Raw genomic sequence first — 19,448 nt, 5'->3', positions numbered from 1 at the left:
AAAGAGAGGAGGAGGAGAGAGTAATGTAGAAAGAGAGAGAGTTAGAGTTAAGAGGAGAAGGAAAAAGTTGAAGCTGAGTAAATAAAAAGTAGTGGTAAAGCCAAAAAAGCAGTAGGGGAAAGGTAGAGAAGAAGCCCAAAGAAAGAAAAGCAGGGAGGGAGGGAGGGGAGGTGGGGGAGGGGTGTTTGGTGAAGACTGAAGACTGCTCTTGGGAAGTGATGGGGTTGCATAAAATTTCAGCAATGTGAGGACAAAAGAGGGGGCAGCATGAGATTGGTGGCCACAGTTTCCACCTCCCAAGGAATCAAGTCATGCATGTCCTTTTCTTTTTTTCTTTTTATTTTTTGTTTTTTCATCCTCTCTTTTCTTTTCTTTTTCTTTTTTTCCTTTTTTGGGTTTTTCAGCTCCACTATCAAATATATCTTGGCTGTGTTGAATGATGCTCCTTGCTTTGCCTTTGGATGACATAAAAAATGCAAAATTGGGCATATTATGTTGTATCTAATAAAAACATAAAAGAGCATTTACATTTAAATTCTTCTAGAAAATGTGAACTGTTACTTTGTGTATGTGAACTGTTACTTTGTGTATATTTGGTCTGATTTTCAGAATAGCATTTTATGCTGCACTAAAAGATGTGGTAAAAAAAACTAAATTTTACAAAAAAAATTTTGTGCGTTATAACCTCAGCCTCAATTATCCTCTTGTATTAAAAATTGTACTAATTACCATCCTATATTTCGTCTTCATCTCAAATAGATCCAAAAAATTAAAGAACTAACAAATTAAGCTGTAAAACTTAACTAAAACGAGTTAGCATATCATATTGTTTCACATCTCAGTAAATATCCAACTTGCAACTCAAAAAAAAAAAAAAAAAATTTAGATAAATGAGATCCTCTATTTTTCTAATACTATAAAAAATGATAGTTTATCTAGCAATTTATTCAACTTTTATGATTCTTTTGCATTACTTACACATAATTTTATCTGCAAATGTACTTTTATAAAGTTTTATAGTTAAATTCAACAATTATTCCAAATAGGTGGATTTATTTAAGATAACGACAAAATGTATAGAGATAATTGATGTAATTTTTTATGCATGAGGAATTTTAAGATAAGTGGTAGATTTCGAGAGGGCTTTTTATAATTTAGCCCCTAAAAAGAATAGGCTGCTTGATATCAAGTTGAACTAGAATATTATTAATAGTATTTGGGCTCTTTTGCTATCGATTTTTTAATCGTTAGATCTACACTTTAATTAGTCTTATCTTTTAGATCATACTATTCAACTAACCACTCACTCAACCCTAGGGGGGACCACTACTAAACCCTATAATTTTTCATCCAATGGTTAAAAACTTAATAGCAAAAAAAGCCGAATACTATTAATGGTATTTCAGCCCAATTCGTTTTATATCCATACTTTTAGCGATAACTTACACTTCTAGCTCCCGAAGCTAACAAAAATAAATGAAAATTAGTAAAGACTTCTAGACGAGTTATGCTCAAACAGTATTTCTGCAAAAATTCTCGAAATCATGATTTAGCTTGCAAAAATCTCCCACATTTTCTATCGATAGGAACGTAGATCGGATTTTTATGCGATTCGCAATACAAGTAAAATTTAGCACATGAAATATTTTGTTATGGAAAGAATAGTGTTTAAATTAATGATCTTTTTTCTTTAGTTGTAGGATTTCACAAACAACATGAAATGTCCAATAAAAAATATGTAAAAAACATATTAAAAAAAAAAAAGAGGATTACACATTTGTGGCTTCTTCAACAAGATGAGAGGTGCACCAAAATGGAGATGTTTTGATTTGAGAGAAACCAAGTGGTGGGGGGTGGTGGTGGGGGGTGGGGTTGAAGAGNGTGCTTCTGTGGGTGAAGGTGAAGAAGATTGAGGCCTCTCTTCCCTTGCATCATATGAAAATCCCACAAAGGCTCCTGGAAACACCAAAGAAAGAAGAAAATGAAAAATGAAACTGAGATTTTGAAACAGTTGTGGTATATCAGAAGGGGAAAGTGGTTTATGCCAATCTTAAAGTAGCTATCAAAGAGGAGTAAATGAGAAACTCTCTTTCTTTGTCTCTTCTTGTCTTTTGTTGTTGTTGTTGTTTGTAGCTCAATAAGAGAAAAAAAAAATGCAACAGAAAGAAAGGGAAAGGAAGGGAGAGGAGAATGAGTGATGTACTGACCTGAAGAGCAAGCAGACTGAAGGGATAGGAGGAGAGAGAAGAGGAGGAGGAGGCCATGATGAGCCCTAATAACCCTTGTAGCCATTGAAGTTATTTCTTTCTAAGTAATCTCCTCTTCAAGAGATGGAGGTGGAGGAGGGAGCATTACTGCAAAGAATGGAGAGAGAGAGAGAGAGAGGGAGAAGGGGCAAAAGAGAGGTGGAGGAGAGAGTAATGTAGAAAGAGAGAGAGTTAGAGTTAAGAGGAGAAGGGAAAAGTTGAAGCTGAGTAAATAAAAAGTAGTGGTAAAGCCAAAAAAGCAGTAGGAGAAAGGTAGAGAAGCCCAAAGAAAGAAAAGCAGGGAGGGAGGGAGGGGAGGTGGGGGAGGGGTGTTTGGTGAAGACTGCTCTCTTGGGAAGTGATGGGGCTGCATAAAATTTCAGCAATGTGAGGACAAAAGAGGGGGCAGCATGAGATTGGTGGCCACAGTTTCCACCTCCCAAGGAATCAAGTCATGCATGTCCTTTTCTTTATTTCTTTTTATTTTTTGTTTTTTCATCCTCTCTCTTCTTTTCTTTTTCTTTTTTTCCTTTTTTGGGTTTTTCAGCTCCACTATCAAACATATCTTGGCTGTGTTGAATGATGCTCCTTGCTTTGCCTTTGGATGACATAAAAAATGCAAAATTGGGCATATTATGTTGTATCTAATAAAAACATAAAAGAGCATTTACATTTAAATTCTTCTAGAAAATGTGAACTGTTACTTTGTGTATATTTGGTCTGATTTTCAGAATAGCATTTTATGCTGCACTAAAAGATGTGGTAAAAAAAACTAAATTTTACAAAAAAAAATTTGTGCGTTATAACCTCAGCCTCAATTATCCTCTTGTATTAAAAATTGTACTAATTACCATCCTATGTTTCGTCTTCATCTCAAATAGATCCAAAAAATTAAAGAACTAACAAATTAAGCTGTAAAACTTAACTAAAACGAGTTAGCATATCATATTGTTTCACATCTCAGTAAATACCCAACTTGCAACTCAAAAAAAAATATAAAAATTTAGATAAATGAGATCCTCTATTTTTCTAATACTATCAAAAATGATAGTTTATCTAGCAATTTATTCAATTTTTATGATTCTTTTGCATTACTTGCACATAATTTTATCTGCAAATGTGCTTTTATAAAGTTTTATAGTTGAATTCAACAATTATTCCGAATAGGCGGATTTATTTAAGATTATAGAAGGCCAGGAACAACCTTATCTTTCGTGGTATAAAGATGATCCTGTTTTAGTGGTGGGAAGGCTCAAGCAGCTGATTGATTTTTGGAAAGACCTCCTTTGATTTTTTTATTTATTTTTTTTATGCGGTTCGTTTTTCCTCGAGGTCCTGGCTGTCTCACCCCTGTAGCCTAATTCATATCTTCAATGAATGAAGTAGGTAGCGTGCTACCTATTCTCAAAAAAAAATGTCAAAATGTAGAGAGATAATGGATGTACCTTTTTATGCATGAGGATAATTAAGATAAGTGGTTTAATTTAAGGGGCTTTTTATAATTTAGCCTAGAAAACATAAGCTGTTTGATATCCATAAAATTTCCCACAAGAGCATGAAAGACAACTGGACTTATAACACCAAAGCATACTTTTAGCGATAACTTACGGCTGTGTTTGGTTGGAAAACTAAATTTTAAATAACAACTTTTATTGTTACCGAGAACAGGGGATATTCTGGTACAAGATAGAACAATTGTAAATTTATATTTGTATGTATTCAGGGATATTCTAGAGGNTGGCTTCTTCAACAAGATGAGAGGTGCACCAAAATGGAGATGTTTTGATTTGAGAGAAACCAAGTGGTGGGGGGTGGTGGTGGGGGGTGGGGTTGAAGAGAAAAAGTGTAGTCCTTTACACATGCATGTGCCTCCCCCACCTGGAAAAGAGGGGAGGGAATTTTGGATTGATAATGCATGAGTTGTGTGCTTCACTTCTTTTGCTTTTCAAAGGATTCATCCTAAAACATTCATGTCTCATTAGTCATTAACAACATTATGTGTAAAGTAGCATTTGTGTGTGTGTGTGATGTGTGTGTGTGTGTGTAAGAGAGAGAGAGAGAGAATTTTGAGGATGCATGTAGAGATAATATGGATTGATAATGCATGAGTTGTGTGCTTCACTTTATTTACTTTTCAAAGGATTCACCCTCAAACTTTCATGTCTCACTAGTCATTAGCAACATAATGTGTAAAGTAGCAGTTGTGTGTGTGTGTGTGTGTGTGAGAGAGAGAGAGAGAGAGAGAGAGGGAGGGAGAGAATTTTGAGATAGTTACATGAGCTTAGGCTTTTTGGATCAATGACCTTCACCTTCTAAAACTTCGTTTGGAATTACAGACAGATACGTTATCTATAGTAAAAAAAGTATAATAACAAAAAAAAATTAATTATTTTTGTAAAAAAAATATTACATTACACAAATCGTACCGATTCGATTACGATATACTTTCTGGAGTTCCACCGAAAAACACAAGCATATCTCTATATATTTTTTCTCCAACTCCTTTTCGCCCAATAATGTTAGATAATCCCAAGACCAAAGGGGCCTTAAAATTATTAAACGTACTCCCTCTATAAATTCTGAGTTTTCTAAGAAAAAAATATATATACAGAACATAAATAGTAATAATCCAAGATCATTCCAGAAAAAACAATCTTGGGTCATAGTAATTAATCTCTGACACCTTTTTTTTAATAAATTAAGCCAATAAATCATATTGTATTTTGTCAATTACAAATGTTGTCTTCATTTGGTTTATTTGTGTAAAAGAACTTTAACTCCTAGTAAATTTCAAAAAGTCTTTTTTTTTTTTCTAGCTTGGATTTTTAAATTAGAAATCATGAACCTGCCATTTAATTTGAAAGGAAAATTACTAAAATCTTGAGGATAAATTAAATTAAAACTTTTGAGGATGATTTAATAATTAATTAAATATATCTCTTCTATTTGGTCATGCACGCATAAATAAGGGAATCGTGTCCATTTGAATTGATTACANTATCTTGATTCTTGTCTTAGTCATAGTTCCAATAAACTTGATACCATATAAAAGAGGTTTCAATAAAGTGATCATCTTTAATTCATTTTTTTTCTTTTGAGGATGATTTAATAATTAATTAAATATATCTCTTCTATTTGGTCATGCACGCATAAATAAGGGAATCGTGTCCATTTGAATTGATTACATTAAATATCAAAAAAGAAAAAAAATGAATTAAAGATGATCACTTTATTGAAACCTCTTTTATATGGTATCAAGTTTATTGGAACTATGACTAAGACAAGAATCAAGATAAGATATTTTTTTTAAAAAAAACAATTTATTAGGTAAAGAAAAAAAGACAGAGAAAAAAAAAGATTTTTTTTGTTCAAACAAGAAAATAAAATTTAAACCAAAATGTTTTTTAAGATTATTGGTGGACAATTTCCTATTGGATAATTTTTTGAGTAATATAATATCTGAATCAGTCCTAAGCACTCACTATATATGTCAGTACATTCCAAGTTTTATTTTCTTATCCCAAGTCTTTTTAAGCCAATAAACCATTTGCAACCGATTGTCCCTAAAGCAAGTGGCAAAGGGCTTGGTGGTTGGTACCCGAGGTCCCAAGTTCGAACCCTAGTTGATTCATATTTCTAGCTAAGTTTATTTTTAAATGAAATAAGTGAAGCGGGTAGCGTGCTACCTATCTCTCTCTCAAAAAAAAAAAAAAAACCGTTTGCAGTCCATCGAAACATCTCAAGATAAATGTGTGACAGAATTTTGAATATGTAATGTTGAACCATTGATATGATATAATAGTGATGCGGCAATATTTACTCTAACACTTGGCAATTGTTATTGGCATAAATATGAGTTATATATAATAATTTTAAAAACTTAATTATAAATACAAGAATCAAAAATCAAGTTAATTTATCTAGACAAGTGAGAGTGAAATTGAAACATCTATAGCTTAGTGAGTAAGGCTTCAAAAAGTATTTAGAGCCACATATGTCAAAGATGCATCCATAGGCACACACACAAAAAAAAAATAATAATAAAATAAAATAAAAAAAGTAAGTAGGAATGGATATATGCATGCATGCATGCATGCAAATTGGTAGAGATTGGGGAGAATAATTTAAGTACAAAAAAAAGTGATGTGAGGTGTAGATAAGAATAAAAGGAACTACACTACACCTTAGACTATGTAGGGGTGGAGACTCTCTTTATAAAAGAAGAGAATAAGAAAAAGGTTTAGATGGGGATTAAATAATTCATGCTATTAGGAGAATGTAGTTAATCCTCCATGATAGAGATCATGGAAAGTGATGAGCTCACTCTATCTAATTCCCCATAGATAAGTTATTTCTTTTTTTGATCAATTTCTATGGACCACAATACCATTTTCAAAAGACTATTTTGAATTTGATGCATAGATTTGTTGAATATGACCACCATTTAGTGCGCGGATTTGACTAGATTCAATAAAGTTGATATTGCGTTTATCAGAAACATACTCTTTGTTAATGTTGCTAACAAAGGCCATATAAGTGAGCTTGGGTAATGGCCAGTAAGCCCAATTAGTTAAGGATTTGTTCGCGCCCACAAAAGATATTACAGAAGTGATATCACAGTAGAGCTTTTTGAAAAACACACATTAGCATCTTTTCGGCGAATCTATCCATAAAATTTCACATTAAAGTTTCTGTCTGTTTCAACCCATTATATATCACTTCAAATTTCAGGTATATTAATATTTCAATATCGCATCGACTTTTGCCACGAAGAAAATTTATTCAAATTTTTTTTATATAATACTTTTTTTTTAAAATCACTAGTTCTATCGCATACTTTATCCAACAACACTACACTCTTGAGTCGCCGAGCATTTTTACATAAAACCCCCTGCAAGGAAATTTATCACAAAATAGTATCTTTTTCCAACTAAACAAACCTACATATTCCCGCCTCTTTTTTTTTTTATCTTTTGGGTGCCCTAACCCTAACTCCGAACCCCAACTCTCTCCGCCTCCCCAGTTCGATCTCTTCGGAGACCCACATTGGATTCTCCATTAAGTATGGATTTTGATTCGTGTATGATCTCTTCACTCAATTTTTCTTTTTCTTTTTCCTTTTTTGATCTGGCAAAATTGTTTCTTTCATTCCTTTTAACATGGCTAGTTACAGAAAAGTTTTTTTTTTTTTTTTTTTTACAGCAATTTTAGGCTTATTTTCTTGTTGAAAATGCTAAATGTTTGATATTAGGAACATTGTGAGGATGAAAATGTTAATAATTTTGTATGCAATATGTTATTAGAGTATAATAAATCTAAGTGTCTGTTTGGCCTCACTTCTGCTTCTGCTTTAAGCAATAGTCATATTCAGTAGAGCATTTTAGCGAAACAGAGTAGTTTGATACTATCATTGCAGTAGGAATTAGAAAATGAGATTTTGATGCTCAAAAGCAGAAGCTCTAATTTAATGCTCCTAATTTTGCTGTAGAGTTCTTTCTGAAAGCACTATTCACACAACAGTTCATCAAACAGCATTACATCCTACAGCAGCACCAAATGGACCCGAAGATAGTAGGAAGTGTCTGAATAGTTTTGAAAGATAATCATATATGATATGGCGAAGGTAGTCTTAAGGCAGAGTTTCTCTTTTCTAAAAGCACTGCTTGCACAGCACTTCATCAAACAACACTATATCCTATAGCAGTGTCAAACAAACTCTAAGATAGTTGGAAGTGCCTGAAAGGTTTTGAAAAGGAACCATTCTAATCAAAATCGCCTCAAGTCATATAAATGAAATGGCAAAGTTAAGTTTCACTTTGCTATCAGTTAATACAGAGTATATTCTCTTCTTCATCTTTGAGAGAATTGAACTGTTCACAATAGTAACTTTTGATAATTTTCCATAATCATTCATTCAAACTTTTGCTTAGTTTGACACTTCATAGTAGAATGTTATTCTCTTAATCAGCAAAAGATGCACATTGTGTTGTGTAGAAAGAGAAAAGCACTCCCTGTATTCCAAATTGTACATCTTTTCTGTAAGTCTTCAAATTGTAGGTATTACTTAAACTTTACAATCGCAAATTGAAATACTTCCCCCGCTTCATCTCCTCTGGAAATTGAGTTTTCCGATGAAATAAGCGAAGAGAGTAGCAAAGACTAAGGGGAAGGCAAGGAGAACAATGGCCACCGACCACAAACGGTCGTGGTGGAATTCGAAGTAGCTTTCTATGAATGAAGATATCAGTTGTGTTTCTTCGAACACCGTAACCTCTTTGTCGACATCTCCGTACTGCGAGGAGAAGAGGCCGTCCAGCGTCCACGATGTGGGGCAGATGTAATATAGCCAAATCCACCACTTTGGAATTTCCTGCATGGATGGATCAAAGCAAATATGTACCAACATAAAATTTGGCTTGTCGCATATTCCCTTCATATGTACATAACCATCTCTTTACCTCAACATATGTTTATGTAAATGTCTCTAGTTTGTTTTCGTGTTTTTTTCTTTTTTTAAGTGAGAGATGGTGAATTGGATACTTACGGGTCTCGGTACAATGAAGCCTGAGAAGAGGTTCAGTAAGGTGTAGAAGACGGATGCTAATATGGAGGCCACTTGTACATTTGGCGTTAACGACGTCAGCATCATTCCGAGGTAAATGAAGTAGAGCAGTGTGCAGAACATGATGTAAAAGAACCACAAGAACTTGGACGCTGTCCACGTGAACCCGATAGCTGGATATGTGATGATCATGAACAGGACTACGAGCCCGAATACGTAAGGGAACTCGATGACCACCTGGAGAAGGCATTGAGAAAAATACTACTGCGATTATCAGCATTTAGGAAATAATACTTCTTCAATTAGTTTTCAAATTTAGTTCCTGAAGTTTCATTCTTGATTGATGTAGTTGAAATTGAGGTAAACTTGAGGACTAGATTTGTAGCTAATGCAAGTTTTTCATGTAGAAATAGTAACGTTGACATTATCGAACCTGCGCAAATGAATATGCCCACGGAGAGTACATTCCCGCAAAATTTTCTCTGTATACAACAGTGCGCTCAATTGCGACGAAAGGTATGACAGATGAACAGCAGTTTATGCCGGTGAAGATAGTGCCAGCATACATATACCCCAAGATATTGAACAAATCTTGCTGGTTATTTCTGCAAACAGAAATGTGTCGTGGAATTGCTAGAACCATAAACATAGAGGGTTTTATGCTTGAGAATTTGTAGTGAATTGTTAAATGCCCTACTTCAAACATATGAAATTTCTTTTCTTTCATTCTTCTGTTTCTGTCGATGTTTTTTCAGTTGTGCATACATTTTGGGGCTAAATGATTTGCAGAAACCGAAATTTAAAGAGTTACTACAAATTCGATTGATTGTGGTGCATTTCTTGCCGTCGACATGCCTGCTTGCTTTGGAGCTTTTAGGCTGACGAAAATCTTGATAGTTGGTCTAAGGAGAGAGCTTTTTAGTCAGTTTCAGACCACATTCTCATAAAATGTGATCTTAGGCATAAAGTTGCGCTGTTTAAGTTCAAATGTGAGAACTTAATGCTTGAAATAGGTGAGAACTTACATGTTATTTGCGTGATTCTGGAACAACACTGCAAATACTATCGAGGACACGAGTACAAATGTTATCCGCACTGAGTTGTACGAAGGGCTTCTCCAGTATGACAAATATTGCTTCCACAAGCAAGCTTTGAACTGTACCCAGAAATTTTGAGCAAAGCGCGTTGGAAAACTTAGTTGCTTTGAATCTGCTGATGGCATGCTTAACCGCTCGACCAGAGCCATATTTTCTCTGCAGTTAGAAAGTTGTTTGCAACATGCATCGCAATACATTTATTATTATATATTGTATTTGTGGCGCGCGCTTGTATACCTACAGAGAAAACTTGTTATGGAAACTAAAAGCATTATGATTGTGATAGCACTCACTTGTAAAGAGATGATTCCTTATAAATTTTTGCAAAATCTACTCCCAGTTGATTCTCGAATGATGTAGTGGTAACATCCAGCATCCAAGTCGCGGGATTGTAACTATTTCTGATTTTCGGCACTCCAGAGATTCCCTGCAAAATAAAAGACAGTAAAGCTACTTTTCTGAGTATTGTTCATAGTGAAGTAATCTTTATGAACATTGTTTGTAACAATTGTGCAGGCTTGGATTATGGTTCCAATTTTCAATTTGGCCCTCCGGCTTACTTTAATCAGTGAAGAACAAATAATTTGGATGCAAAGGCATAATCTGACATGAATGCTTCCCTTTCCCTTTTTTCCCCCTTTTTTGCGTTCGTATTTTATAATATTTCTTCACGATTATCTTATTATTTGTAGGTGTTATTTCTACTAAACCTCCAAACTGTCATTGTGTTCTTTCACTAATTTTCATTCTAGTAGACATAATTTGCTTGATTATAACACTGATTTTTTTTTTCAGATAATACAGTTTGTAGCTAGACTATGTTCTTCGAGGTTAACAACTGAATTTTTAAGCGCATTTTCTGACGACGGCTCCAAACGCCTGATGTTTTGAAGTTGCTCTCCGTTTAAAGTAACAGGAATCTTCTATTAAGTACCAAAAGCTGCTCCGGGAGACACCTATTTTCTGGTAAAGTTTCTCTCAAGTTGTCATCGATTTTCTGCGTCTCAGTTTATATTATCTGATAAGTGTTTTCAACTAATTTTGCTTTGATGAATTTGGATCGTTCTACACTTTTCTCCCATAGGATTAGTTACTATTGTCTGATTAGAATGGAAAAGGCACTCATACTTGTTAGAGACTTCACCTCAAAATATTCAATCACTTTACACGAATGCCGACCTAGTGGTCCGGCGTAGATCAGTTCTCCTCCTCTTTTCATTAAAATCAGCTGCAAGAAAATCGAATTTAGGCATTTCATTAGAAGTTCTTTCATGATAAAAGCTTAACCAGATATATCGAAGATTATATATTTAGTTAGGTAGATCCTAATTTTGCTTCTCTTCGGTAGTTTATCTCCGTTCATTGAAGAACAATTTCTTTGTATTACCTCATCAAATGCTTCGAATATGTCGATGCTCGGTTGGTGGATGGTGCAGACCACCGTCCTTCCCGTTTCAGCAACATTTTTCACCGCACGCATAACGATGGCGGCCGCCCTCGCATCTAGACCTGATGTCGGTTCATCCATAAAGATGACCGACGGATTAGAAACGAGCTCGACTGCGATCGTTAGTCTCTTCCTTTGCTCTGTGGACAGACCATTAATCCCCGGTAGCCCGACCAATGCGTCTCTGATTCCATCAAGCTCAATCGTCTCAAGGACTTCATTGACGAATTCCTGGTAATCACAATGTAGCAGTTAGCGTACTTTATTGGGGTTCACTACACCATTGATCACTGAGATAATAACTGAGATTATCATATATTTGATGCACTGAACTTAGTCTCTTTTTCTGAGATTACTCACGTGTCTTGTTTTTGAGTCGATTTCTGGCGGGAGTCGCAGCCAAGCTGAATAGGCTACGGATTCTTCGACTGTAATTTGTGGCGAGTGTATATCGGTCTGTTCACAGTAACCAGAAATTCTCGCAAAAGTTTTCTGTACCTTAGGATATCCTCCAATTCTTATGTCTCCTTCGATAACCCCGCCGGTTTTTCTACCGGAAAGAACATCCAACAGCGTGGTTTTCCCAGCCCCGGTCACGCCCATTAATGCCGTAAGCACTCCCGGCTGGAAAGCACCTGTTATGTTATGTAGCAGTTGGAGCCTTTTTTCTGTAAAGCCTTGTTCTCTCATTTCCTGCAAAATAAAATATTGCTTCTTATCACGCGAACTTACCACCGATTTGAGAAGTGTATGACACTGTTATGAGCTACACAAAATCATCTATGTAAAAGTACTGTTTCTCACAAGTTAATATTTCTTCGAACAATTTTTGTTTGAGGGACATTTTAGCAAGTAAAAGGGTATATATGTAAGAAACTGAGTTTCTGAAGAGCATATATTAAGGTTCATATTTTGCAGTGATAAATGTAAAAAGGTAAATTTTGCGGGGTATTCATCCAATCATATATGTGTATTATCACTTTTAAGTATACTTACTGCAGGAGTATCAACATAGTAGTTCACATCCTTGAATGCTACTGTGAGGGGAATAAAAGGCAAGACCATTTTTCCTACACGAACAACCACAATATTATTAGGTAAAATCCTCTTTTTCTTTTTTATTTTTGGAACTCAGGAGTCAGGACAGAGTTTTCTGACCAGTTGTTTTAGGTTCTGTTGATCTTGTTGTGGATAAGTTGGTGGTATTATCCGTAGAGTGTTTTTTCGTGCCGACATCTTTTCCTTGTAGTTGAGAAAGCTTTTCTCGAGAGATGATAGCCCGCGAAGCTCCGAGAGCTGAGACATAAAATTTACGTGTTGGAAAGCCGTACTGTGTGTTTGTATCTGAGTGATATATAGATTTCTCAGAAGAAAACTTACGTCTTTTGAAAGTTAAGGAGAGAGTAAATCCTATGTTGAACAACACAACAAATCCAAATAATGCTCCGATCGCTATCCAGTAATAGTAGCCGCTGTAGTTGAGCCCTCGGGTTATCAGTACTTGTTTTCCGATGGTTATGTTCGACGGTAACAACTGCAAAACAGAAGATTATTGGAAGATAAGGAATAATTAGACTACTTTTGTTCTTTTAGGGTCAGCTTTGCCGGCTTTAAGTAGAGCTGTTAGAAGAAGCAATAATAGCTCTTTCATTTGAATCTTGTTTTACATTTTTTTGCTACAGTAGATTGAAAGAGCCAAATTGGGGCTTCTTGGGCAATCAAACGCCCGGTTCCTAAAAACCTCCTACTTTCTGAAGAAAAGAAGCTACACCAGAAGTCGGGCCAAATAAGCACTCGATGGAAGATAGAGAGTGTCAAATTCACCTTTTGCCATCGTGGCGCTAGAAACTCATTTACAGCTAAGCCTATTTCGGTGTATGTCAATGGCGAAGTCCAGAATCCCCATTTTAACCAACTTGGTATAGAGGCTGCAAAAGGAAAAGCGCGTGTTATATAGTATGTTAACTTTCTGTAGCAAATAAAATGTCTAAAACTAACAAGTCGCTTACGTCGTGGGAGAAGGAAGCCCCCAAATAGGAGGATCAATAGCAAAGCGAAGGTACCGCCGAGTGTGGATGCCACCACAGTCTGAAAGTATGAGGCTACAACCCGGAAAAGGGACAGTGACATAACATGGACAAAGAACAGCAGTAGAAGTTGGCGGAAGAACCTTGATGCTTGTGGACTATAGCCAATTAAGTAGTAAGTAATCGACGTCCAAATGATCGACTCCACTATAGAAACCGGAATTTTTAGAATTGTAGCCGGAATAGCATAAGCCCAAGCCGGATAGAAGTAGAAGTCTCTTTGCTTGTAAAAGACCGGGAGTCTAGAAACTGTCATGGCTAGTTCCGGGAAACCGTTTACCATTAGTAAAAGAAGCGCGTAGAAGAGTGAGCCCATATAATAATTCGAATGAAGTGTATCAACCCCCATATGCGTACGTAGAAACACAGTTCCTGTAATCATCGCAAGAATCCCGAGCTGCAATAAACAAGTAGTCAATCATTTTGTCCATTAACTTCATCACTGCAAGAAATACGGAGTGAAAAAATGTGTAGGGATCTACCTGAACTGCCTTGAATATGTAGATGAATGAGTTTCTCTTCATTAGTAGTACTTCTCGGGCCACACAGGCTTTAAGTAGCTCCCATTTTGATAGGGAATAGATACTGAAGGAAAGAGAATTTTTAGGGCATTTGGACTTGTCATAAGGTTTTGATAGCTCTTCAGTTAGACTTTGTCCAGCTTGATGTCCCTTGAATTTTTCACAAAATTGGTCGACGGTAACGTAACCGTAGTTTTCGTCTGGCCGGTTCCAATACTGCTTTTGATCTTTTCTGGACAATACCTGAACAATATCAGAATTAGATATTTGGAGTGAATTTTAAGGGCTAATCTGCAAAACTGAATTTGTAAACACCTCTTGGAGAAAGTCGGCCGCTCCTTTTCTTTCCGGGCATTTGAAACCGCAAACCTCAAAGTAGTTCAAAATATCAGTTCGAGGCCCGTGATATACAATCTTCCCTTCTGCCATTAAGATCACGTCGTCGAAAAGGTCATAAGTCTCCGGTGCAGGCTGAAGAAGTGAAACCAGCACAGTGGATTCCGTGATGTGAGTCAATTGTCGAAGGCAAGAGACAATTTGAAAGGTAGTAGAGCTGTCCAAGCCGGTTGATATTTCATCCATGAAAAGTGCTTTTGTTGGTCCTACAATCATCTCGCCTACCAAAAACGAATGATCGAATGCTTAATAACTTGCCAAGTAAGCTTGATGATTGGAATTTGAGCTCACCTTAAGGGAAATGGAATTTTCTGTAAGTTACTGTTGCACTTGCAAATCATGATGCTTTTTTCTTTTTTCTTTTTGCGACTTTAGCCTGCTTTGCAACTTTTAGGACCAAACAGTGCATCAACTACTTGACCCACAGCACACGATTTCAAAAGTATGCAACTGTGGTTCAGAATCCGAACAGTGAATCGATCTTCAAATCCGTGCATTGCGGCCATTTTATTGTCGGCAATTTGGTCCTTAAAGTTGAAAATTCGCCTAAAGTACAAAGAAATCATGTAACCTTGATGTGTGCAGTTATTTCAAAGTACCTGTGGTTAATCTTTTCTTCTCACCACCTGAAATGCCTCTTCTCATGGCATCCCCTATCATTGTGTCCGCGCATATATCTAGCCCCATGATCTAATAAATAAGCACAGTTATTGATGTAAGGATAAAAGCATTATTTGATGCATTCATTAGGTCAGTTCTTGCAACCCTCAGAAAATTACCTTCATTACATACTCTGTTTGTAGACTTCTTTCTAGTCCTTCCACAGATATTGCCTGTCATAATGAATTCAATCCTCAAGATATTGGTAAACATGCAGGTTTGTGCTTGTTTGATGAATGTAAACTGTAAACTATTGTGTTCTAGCTAAAGTGTTAAATGTCCATCGATACGGGCTGTGCCCATTGTATCATGCAGTGCCAACAAGATATTAGCATGATATAACCTCCATGCTGACGGCACAGCTCAACATTCACTTTTGTGTCCGGCACGCATCGGCACAGCACAAAACGCATCGTGCCATACCGTGCTCAATACGTATCTGTGCCACGGCACTTAAATCCTTATTCTAGCAAACAATTTTAAAATGGAGCTTTTACTTATGTATCCTCGAGATATCGGTAGACCATGTATGCTTGCTTTTTGGTCGCTCTGGTTTATGAATCTGATGTTTCTTATGATTGTGAAGTGCAAGAACCTTCGTTAAATTAGGAAAATAGTAAAGAATAGAAGAAATGATATAACCTTCATGTAGGTGTCTATGTCAGGATCCGGAACAATTCCAGCCTCCTTCTCCCTTCGAATCACTTCCTTCATAATTTCTTCATAAGGTTTGCAATCACAAATTCTCAGTAACTCGCTTGAATAGATACTAATTAACAGCCGCAATACAGCTTTGAACAGATGTGTGGTGTGTTCCTACCTGCTCTGCTACCAACACCTTGGAATCTCGCAGAGAAGTCCAATGTCTCCCTTACCGTCATCTCAGGTATATGCAGGTCATATTGACTTATGTAAGCTGATGTTTTCTCAGGTACGAACTCGTCCAATCTGAATCCATTGTAATGAATTTCTCCAGTTACCTACATCAAAATCTTCACAATGAGTGATCAAGTATTGAAACTCTCTAACCTTTTATGCTGAAAATCATTTGCAGAAACTACTACGATAATAGAAGATTGCTTTAATAGTTGTGTGGTTGCATTATAATCTGATTAAAACAATGTTGTGATGATACCTGAATGATTACAAGGTTTTAGTGTCAGGGAATTTGCTAATTCTTGTGATCTTCTAGCTTTTTGAAGGACTATAAGTGATGTCTCTCGCATGAACAACTTATAAAGGAATTACAAGTTCACCCAACTTTTTACGTATTGTGTTGTCGTTCTCCAAAAGTTTAAGCTACCAGATGATAGTGTTTCTAATATTTATATTCAACACTCCTCACGTTTGAGTTCGAGACTTTTAGATATGCCCCAGCCATAAAACTGAATTAAATCGGAGGAAATTCAATAAAGCAAGGAGTGGGACTCGAACTCAAGACCTCATGTTTTTTATACCATGTTAAAACATGTGAAACAGTCATTGTTTGCCAAAAGCTTTAGCTACTGGAGAACGGCGTTTTTAGTATTTGTATTCAATTTACATACCTTGAGAGATTTGTCTAGTTTTCCGCTAAGCGCAAGCAAGAGTGTGGTCTTCCCGCAGCCCGGAGGTCCTAGTAAAAGAGTAATCCTGCAATGAGTTTTAAAAATACCTACACTTAGTGATAAAACCCTGCTAATAATTTGATTTTGCAATAAGCATGGCTTTTGACAAAATAAATTGATGATAGCTAAAGCTTATTAGAACTGAAGATAAAATCCAAATCTTTAACCAGAAGTGCTTACCTCGATGGCTTGATGATTCCAGTGACATCTTTCAGTATTCTGATTTTGGCTTCTTGACGATTTAAGCCCGTCATTCTGAAAAGATCCTGCTCCATGAAAACTCGCATTAGTTTCATTACATATAAATATGATCCTAGTTAAAAGATTGGCCTGAATGACACTTCTAAAATAGTTCTTCGCTTTTCAGCTTGTGCTTTCCAGAATCTTTAAAAGCTCTATCTGATTAGTATAATGAATGAACTTGTGCATGCCTTTAGAATCTCCACATCTATATCTCTACTTATCAATGAGCTATGCAAGTATCTGCTTACCAAAACAGCACTTTGGGCAGTGTTCCATAGGGTGGGTAGGGGCTTCCCCTGAACTACCTCACAATCGGCTTCGACACACAGGTTTTCGTATCGCACCTCTATTGTCGGCAATTGTACATTCACTCTGCAGAAAACCACCATGAAAATTATTTCCAATTCCTCGTAAAAACGAGAGTTTGCGATCCGATTTTGACCTGTCAATTCTTTCTCTTTGCTTCTGCAGCAACCGGAGGTTGTCGTTCTCGATGTGCTTGATGAGATTCTCGATGAACAACCGCCGTTCCAGGGCTCCTAACTTGGTAACGTCGGTCGCTCTCTTCTCCTTTTTTTCTCCATCGCCATCTATTGCATCTATCGGATGATCAAACAACGACGTCCTTAGTCTGTCGAGGGTGTCTAGCCGTTCGATCGCCGCCCATTTCAGCTCGTATTCGTCATCATCATCACCCTCCCTTCTGGCACTGCTGAAGCTTCTCCTGAAGCTCGCAGCAGCGGCTCGAAATGATGACTCCATGCTCCTCCTCGCTTCCTCCAGCTCGACGGTAAAGGATTCAGGCTCATTTCTGCTTCCTATGTGAGCCATTCTTTTCAGAATAACTTTCAGCTTCTCAGCAAATCAAACAGTTAGATGGTTGGCGCATATAAAACATTCTCATTCTCAATCCTTCTTTCTGACGAAAGGCACTGCGTCATCGACCATGAGATAATATGCTGCTCGGCGTTGAATCTTTCGGTTTAAGACACACATCTGCTTGATGGAGAAGCAATAAACAACAAGTTCCCGACATCGCAGAAGCTATTTTATTTGCAAAGATTAAGTTCCGCACCAATTAGTTTGACCTCCATCTTAAGCCAAAATTCTAATCGTGCGTATGCGTGATGATATTATAACATATCTTTTTAATACTGACAAAGCAGATACATTATATTATGAATAACAAAAAGTGTTCTGATAATATGAATTACCTTCTGTACGACTAAAAACTTATGTTGTGATAGATCTTTCGATGAGAGTTTCAATGTATTTGGAACACAATGATTATAATAAGAGTTGCGTAATGGTTAACTCTCATGTTGTTAAATGCTTTGATTACTTTATTTTTTTCATTTATGAATATTTTTTTTGGAGTAAAATATTTGTAAATGGTGTTAATTATTTGAATGGTTAGTGAAGTCCCAGTTGACTTCTACTCTATTTTTTAAATTCTTGTTAACTATGCCTAATTAGGTAGAGCATGTGAATGGACAAGATCCCTTGATACAACTAAATTTCTTTTATTTTATGGTAAAAATGTATCAAGAACCCCTCAACTATAGCCATTTTTTGAATTAGGCCCCTTAACTTTATCTCTTTTTTTCTTTTTTAGGAGGAACTGGACTCCTGACGCTTTGGACTTGTTTGGTTTCCAGAAAAATTATCAAAAAAAATTTTGAAAATTTTTTTTTTTTATATAGAAAATTTTTTTTTACAGTTTTTCGTCTATTTGGTTCCAAGAGAAATTAACTTTCTTGGAAAACTTTTTTTTTCCAAATTTTATGAAAAAATAATATTTTCGTTTTCGAATTTTCATTTAGGAAAACAAAAATGCTAGTTTTTTATGAATTTTGAAAAAAAAAAAAAAGATTTCAAAAAAATAACTAATTTTTTTTGTAACCAAAAGGATGAAAAACTACCCAAAAAAAAAAAAATGAAAATTTTTTTATTTTTCTTAAAAACCTTTTTAATGTACTTTTTCTAGGAACCAAACTAATACGTCTTGATTCCTACTCAATGCCTTATCATTGGGACAAAAATTTTATAGGCACCGTGCCTAAACAATTTGTTTGGGCACGGTGCCCAGATGGACGCCGCGTGTGCAGCGGCGCCCATCCGCACCCTCCCTCCCCCCTTTCTTTCTCTCTCTTTCTAAAAACCGAGCCCACCAATTTTTTTTTTTTTTTTGAGGGTGCGGATGCTGGGCACCGTGCCCAAACAAATTGTTTGGGCACGGTGTCTATAAAATTTTTGTCTTTATCATTGGGATATTAATGATTTGACAAGTTTATCTTTTCTAATCAATGCCTTCTTTTTATTTTTTTTTTTAAATTAGGTAAAGTTGAGTGCCCTATTTCAAAATAGCCTAAAGTTGAGGTGCTCTTCATACATTTTTACATTTATTTTTTTGAAAATCTCTAAATCTAGATTAGGAATGTCAATGGATATGGATACCCAAAATTTTATCCGAACCCGAACCCAAATGAAACGGATATATCCGATGGATATGGATATGGATTCAGATATGAATATCAAAAATAGAAACCCGACGGATATGGATTCGGATATGGATTTTGATT

The 19,448-nt window shown here is 36.0% G+C and overlaps 1 protein-coding gene and 1 long non-coding RNA gene across 2 annotated transcripts; one reads left to right on the top strand and one right to left on the bottom strand.

The window, feature by feature from the left end:
- LOC109719344 lies at nucleotides 7,228-17,398 on the top strand. Its single transcript, XR_002218661.1, has 6 exons — nucleotides 7,228-7,326; nucleotides 10,701-10,871; nucleotides 15,669-15,744; nucleotides 15,808-15,902; nucleotides 17,135-17,195; nucleotides 17,338-17,398. It is a non-coding gene; the product is annotated as an uncharacterized LOC109719344 (long non-coding RNA).
- Nucleotides 8,130-17,802, bottom strand: LOC109719342 (ABC transporter G family member 41-like). Its single transcript, XM_020245947.1, has 23 exons — nucleotides 17,309-17,802; nucleotides 17,115-17,238; nucleotides 16,804-16,889; nucleotides 16,564-16,648; nucleotides 15,837-15,996; nucleotides 15,659-15,735; nucleotides 15,136-15,189; nucleotides 14,956-15,046; nucleotides 14,276-14,577; nucleotides 13,922-14,203; nucleotides 13,362-13,836; nucleotides 13,177-13,280; nucleotides 12,733-12,886; nucleotides 12,511-12,648; nucleotides 12,349-12,422; nucleotides 11,713-12,045; nucleotides 11,293-11,583; nucleotides 11,050-11,133; nucleotides 10,199-10,332; nucleotides 9,834-10,061; nucleotides 9,242-9,413; nucleotides 8,791-9,045; nucleotides 8,130-8,616 (listed from the first exon to the last, which is right to left on the bottom strand). Exons 1-23 carry the CDS (start codon nucleotides 17,695-17,697, stop codon nucleotides 8,350-8,352), a joined length of 4,359 nt encoding a protein of 1,452 aa, XP_020101536.1. The 5' UTR covers nucleotides 17,698-17,802; the 3' UTR covers nucleotides 8,130-8,349.

The sequence above is a fragment of the Ananas comosus genome, linkage group 13, assembly GCF_001540865.1.
Source record: "Ananas comosus cultivar F153 linkage group 13, ASM154086v1, whole genome shotgun sequence".
In the NCBI taxonomy this organism is placed as follows: Eukaryota; Viridiplantae; Streptophyta; class Magnoliopsida; order Poales; family Bromeliaceae; genus Ananas; species Ananas comosus.
The sequence above is the reverse complement of the archived record's forward strand: the minus strand, read 5'-3'. Positions and strand labels throughout refer to the sequence as shown.